At 46.7% G+C, this 6,093-nt stretch overlaps 1 protein-coding gene across 1 annotated transcript in view; it reads right to left on the bottom strand.

Moving 5' to 3' along the window:
• Positions 1–3,472: 3,472 nt before the first annotated feature.
• The window catches only part of LOC106821220 (orexin receptor type 2-like), a gene marked incomplete at its 3' end in the record, with an annotated part of 6,797 nt that continues 4,176 nt past the window's right edge, over positions 3,473–6,093 (bottom strand). The window contains exons 4-6 of the mRNA XM_014825928.1: positions 5,633–5,797; positions 5,032–5,217; positions 3,473–3,513 (exon numbers count right to left, since the gene is read on the bottom strand). Of these exons, the coding sequence (XP_014681414.1) occupies positions 3,473–3,513; positions 5,032–5,217; positions 5,633–5,797 (392 nt within the window). The remainder of the gene's footprint in view (positions 3,514–5,031; positions 5,218–5,632; positions 5,798–6,093) is intronic.

Genomic DNA, 6,093 nt, shown 5'->3' with positions numbered 1-6,093 from the left:
CCCCCGAACCAAGGGAGGTCGCGAGTAATATCCCTGCCTCCTCGCAGCAACACGACAAGAAGAGAAGAAAGAACTACATAAAACCCTCGCCAGTCATGCAGCCGCGCAAAAGTTATCGGTCCACCCAACTGCACACCCTATAATGTAGACGCTGCAACATCTGCAATCCAGATCAATCAACTAAAAGCGGCACCAAGGGTTACGAGTACGCCAAAGAAGCTGCGGCTTGTTCCGCAAACTGCGCAACCTGAAGGATACAGCTTCAAAGGTACGAGACTCAGCAAATCTCCGTTTGAAGAAGGCTGAGACAGCATCACATCCCACCTCCATGGATTAAAATGCTCCCAGTCGTCGGCAAACATTATGAAGAGTTCATGTCAGCCTGACACGCCTCTCTCACCAACAATATACATCACGCACTCACTTCACATGCATGCTCCAACGAACCTCTTCTAGCGAAACTCCTGTCGCAAATAGCCCCGCGGCCAGATACATCAGGCGAGACACAGCGTAAATCAAAGATCGCATAGTTAACACCTCCGTGCACATTACCAACGAGATCATGAGAACCCGTCAGGCTCATTTTACACTCGACAACCACACCGCAGCGGATTTTCATTGAGGGGCTGGAAAAAATATTCTCAGACCCCCCCCCCCCAAACATCCACGCATGATCCGCAACAGAAAAAACAAAAGAGAAGCCTATTGGATCCAAAATCTCAAAACAGCCCAACTCCAAACCATACGGACCTCAACCTACGGGTGCGAATACCCGGATGGATAGAAGACTACTCACAATAACCCTGCAGCATGGAATCAACGTGAGTCTATCCCTAGCCAGACGACCCAAGAGTAGGCGAAGCAGTTCGATTCACTTTTTAACACACTTATATATATATCATATATATATATATATATATATGGGGTGTGTGTGTGTGTGTGTGTGTGTGTGTGTTGTGTGTGTGTGTGTGTGTGTGTGGTGTGTGTGTGTGTGTGTGTACGTGGTGTGTGTGTGTGTGTGTGTGTGTGTGTGTGTGTGTGTGTGTGTGTGTGTGTGTGTGTGTGTGTGTGTGTGTGTGTGTGTGTGTGTGTGTGTTGCAGGCGTGCGTGGTCATCTCGATCCATGTTACAGCGTGTTTTCACCGTTCAGATAATGATATATAAATCTCTGAAAAAAAACTGATTTAACGTTGATTTATTAAACCTACAAAATGCACATTACTTTACATTATTTACTAGTTTAAATCCTCCCCGTCCGCCCCACATATACATAAACGACATATTGTTTTCGTTTGGTTACCATATATAGGCATATGTAGCTCCTTGCTCACGTGATGCCCGCATACCATCTAGAAATGTACAAGCATTTTTGCGTGCCTTCATGATCTCGCCTCCATATTGAATTCAGCTGCGAGGTATTACAAAATGGTGTGTTCAAATGTAATTTCAACGCGTCCGCACTGCTGGATACTGCCAGACACACTTTCGCCAAGGTAGGAAACCGCTAAAACATTTTCTTAGGATTACGAAGCAGTGATACGACTACCGTAGAACGTTGAAATATGGCCAAAGTAACCAATTTTGTTTCAGCGAGTTCAATCGCGACTCCGCGCATTGCGCACAGCTATTGTCAGTCGCTGTTCATTTTAAATCATTGTATGCAAACTCTTCCGGCTTCTTTTGGATTGGAATTTACATCACGTTGAGGTTCGATGTACAGGCCGACGTATAGTCTCTATTTCTATGAAATTAAAAAGATAAATTCGTGCAGTAACGCGACGAAGATCGGAGCAGCATTGCTAAGTTAAAATGCCTCTAACTATACAGTTACTGTAATGTAAACACACGTACACGGTACTATCCCGTAGATTTACATAGACAGTCAAAATCAATATCACTAGTTCTATCAGAAGGCAAATGCACGAGGAAAAAAATGGACGTTAACCAGCGATGAACGGTGTTAGATGTAGCTCTAGAACTATAGCCCTTCGCTCTGCCAAGGCTCCTGTGGCAGAGCGATGGGCTATAGTTCTAGAGCTATGTTCAGCGGCGTAGTTAGGGGGGAGGCAAAGGGGGCCATGACCCCCCTGTTGATCCGAAAGTGAAAATAAAATAAAAAAATTAGAACTGAATCTACTGAAAATCTACTGAAAAGAGAAATGTCCTAGTCAGAATGAAGGCTGTACATGTACTCAAATACTATCTCATGCGATCAACATTTTCAAATTTTTCTGGGGGAGAACCCCCCTTCCCCCTCCCCCCCGCCTCGTTTGCACGGTTGCACCCTATTCTTTTATATATATTGGTAGTAGAGAACAACGAACAGAAATGTCGCCTTTACGCATGGCGCCTGATAAAAGATTGCAGAGCTGAGAGGTGGGGGAACGGTTACGTAGGGTGTGAAGAGGGAGGCGGAGGAACCCTTAAAATACATATATTGGTCATCCCACGCATTTTCCGGCCGCCAGACTTCGGCTGTCCGCCGCCTAGCGCGTTACCAGCAAGAATATGCTCGGAGCCACGCCAAGCTGCTGTGTTGGTGTTGGTGTGGTGTGTGGTTGCGCTGTGCGTGGTGGCTGTGGGTGTTGCCGTCGTGCCTGTGCGATGTTGCGTGTGCAGCTTGTCTCGTGGTGGGTGTCAGTGGCGCGCGCCGGCGTCGTGGTCGTGTGTGCGTCGTGGCGGTCATGTGTGCTGTAACGATGTGTGGTGGTGTGTGTGTGTGTGTGTGTGTTGATGTGTGTTGTGTGTGTGTGTGTGTGTGTGTGTGGTGTGTGTGTGTGTGTGTGGTGTGTACGTTTGGTCTTGTGGCCTAGAATCTATGCTCGCGTTCAGTCTTACCGTTGGAGCCTGAGCACATATATCATCACATCAGTATATCCACCCTCGCTAACACTAGACTCCAAGCATGACCCGGAACCCCTAAGTCTGTAACGCCGAATTTACTAGCGTATTTCAGGGTCTATAGTTGAATCGACTACGGGTGTTCGTGAACGACACTGATGTTGTTCTATGCTGCCCCATTGGCATTCCTCGGTTTTCTGCGCGGCGATCGTCACGTGATTCAACGTTGGTCTTATCGATGCTCTTCCGATCTAGTGGCGAGCGTGACGCGGTACGGCGACGATTTATTCGGCAGAGTCCGCTGTCAGATCGTCGTTCTCAACTATGGCGTTCGCCCTTAGCTCCTCTGGCGTCATCGTGTTGCGTTGCGACGCCGGGCACAGAGTGCGCGCGACCACGCGAATACTATGCGCTATGAAAGCGATGTAAGCGAAGTTTCGGATTCATTGATTCCCGTATATTATAGGATTTCTGCAAGCGTGCGATCAGAGAGCAAGACGTCAGATTCGATACGAAACAGCTATGAAATATATCGACTGGCAGGCGACTCGGATTTCTCGGATTGCATAGAAACGTTGACGACGATGAACACGGAGAGTATTTCGCGACGACAAAAATGATAATCGAGTACAAATCTTCACTAGCTCTATGCTTGCGTCCTTCTAGCGCCACCTAGTTGTCAGGCGTGAAGAAAGTGGAAAAAGAGGAAATTGTAATACATAAATGTATGTAACATATTCAAAATAGAATCACACCACATCGCACTACGCGCTCAGCACACAGGCCATCATCAAGCGCTACGGATGCACCACCCACACAGCGATCACACACGACACACGAAGCACACAACACACCACCATAACACATCATCAACACGGGCGAACGGGGCAGGCGGACGACAGCGACGACGACAGCGAGATAACACACATACACCACTATACACGAGCGACACCGCGAGCTCACCGCACGCATCACACCACACACACACGCACACGCGCACGCGCACACACACATAACACACACACGCACGCACACGCACACGCACACACACACACGCACACGCGCACGCGCACACACACATAACACACACACGCACGCACACGCACACGCACACGCACACGCACACGCACACGCGCACGCGCACACACACACACACACACACAAACACACACGCACGCACGCACGCACGCAGGCGCGTACGCACGCACACACACACACACTTGCAAAACGAAACCTAGCTTCATCGCGATAGGGCGGCACTATATTCGTCGCGCTATATACTGATGTATAGGAATGACGGATGGTGTAGGCATCGCAGTGATTAGCTAGCGTATGACAGCGATAGCGTGTTGAGTTTAACAAATTGATAGCTGCCAGGCATGTGCATGGTGGGCATCGCAAATTCCGACCTCGCTACTTCGATGGAAGCGACACTGCCCCTATTCACCCTTATACTAATCAATCTGGAAGAGCGGCATGGGCATCTAGCGATTAACAACCAAAGGAAATGCCCTAGGGCCGACGAATTTTTCAAGTTTGCAAAATAGGGAGAGGCATACTGGAATGCCGTACGAATCGCAAAACGCGACATCGCTCCATCAAACGGGCGGGACCATCTATCCATGAGTGCCCCCCCTCGATACAAATGTAAAAGAAAGAGGGCGTAGGCATCTCAGTGATTAGCGCATGACGGAAATTACCCGAGACAGACGTTAAGTATTGAAAAGAGAAGACGGCAACTGGTTTTTCCGGCTTTCGAACTGCGTGAGATTTTTGTTACATGCCTGATACCAAATCTACAATCAAAAGAACAACGCTGTTCGTCTTCAATTAAGCTACCTGGTGGTTTGTCTGCTGCCGTGGGCTATTTTGGCAGGGTCACAGACAGTTTGATATTTGGTATTGCGCTTGTAACTCCTGTACAAATGTGTTATCGCATGATTGGCCAATATATTCTACTCTTTAAGGTGTCTACATTCCCCCACGTCTTATTGTTATATAGATAATTATATTCAAGAGCTAATAAATATCTAGTGTGTATATATGGCTATTATAACCTGGGTTTATAAATAAAAAAGTGTTTATTAGCTCTTGATATATTATATGTCGTATTCTCTGCTTGGAGGGTAGCGATCGATGCAGAATTGAACTGGAGCAGTAGCGTTAAAATGGAAAGAGTATCACACGCACCTTTCTGTTTTGTTTCCCGCCTATCGCGGCTAGGCGAGCATGGGATTTCTTCACAGTTTGAAACACCTTAACATATGAATACACCATAACCCCGAGTGGTAGGAAGAAGAAGCAGATAGCAAATGGTGCCAGGTACCATAGACCGTTAAACCAGTCCGGCCAAACTATGTGGCAAAACACGTATATCTGAAAGGAAAATAAATACGTATCAAATTAAAATCTTTCGGAGGTTACAACAATTTGTGTATGAACTAATATGATATTACCGTATTCAACGCATCTCTTCATCGATCTATCTTCCTATCAGTGGTGTTATATTGTTAAAACTGAGAAAAGAAATATATATATATATATATATATATATATATGGTATATATCTATTGATAGATATCTCTCTGTGTTCATGAATGTAAAGGGGGTGGTATGTGCGCATGGACGTACGGCCGGGGTACGCGTGCACCCACATACGACGGGAGTGTGCACGCATGCACGTACGGCCGGGGTACGCGTGCACCCACATTCGACCGGAGTGTGCACGCATTCATTTACGGCTGGGGCATGCACGCATGCAGCTATACGCCTAACGTTAGGGACTCTCTACCGTGTCATCCTGGTAGACGTGATGCACCATGTGGGTAAGCGCGATCGGCACTGAGAAGACTATCGACACTAGCCAGGTGGCGGCGATCCACTGAGCTCCTCTCCTCCTCGTCATGCGATTCCTGCTCGACACGCAGATCACTATGCGCCTATCGATGCTGATTACCTGCAAATGTACGGGACGAATCGATTTATACGAATATATACATGCATGCGTTCATACATGCATACATACATACATACATACATGCATGCATGCATACATACATACATACATACATACATACATACATACATACATACATACATACATACATACATACATACATACATACATACATACATACATACATACATACATACATACATACATACATACATACGTACATACGTACATACGTACATACGTACATACGTACATACGTACATACGTACATACGTACATACGTACATACGTACATA

This window comes from Priapulus caudatus, unplaced genomic scaffold, assembly GCF_000485595.1.
Source record: "Priapulus caudatus unplaced genomic scaffold, Priapulus_caudatus-5.0.1 Scaffold64, whole genome shotgun sequence".
NCBI lineage: Eukaryota > Metazoa > Priapulida > Priapulimorpha > Priapulimorphida > Priapulidae > Priapulus > Priapulus caudatus.
Note: the sequence above shows the minus strand (reverse complement) of the source record. Positions and strands in the feature narration are given on the sequence as shown.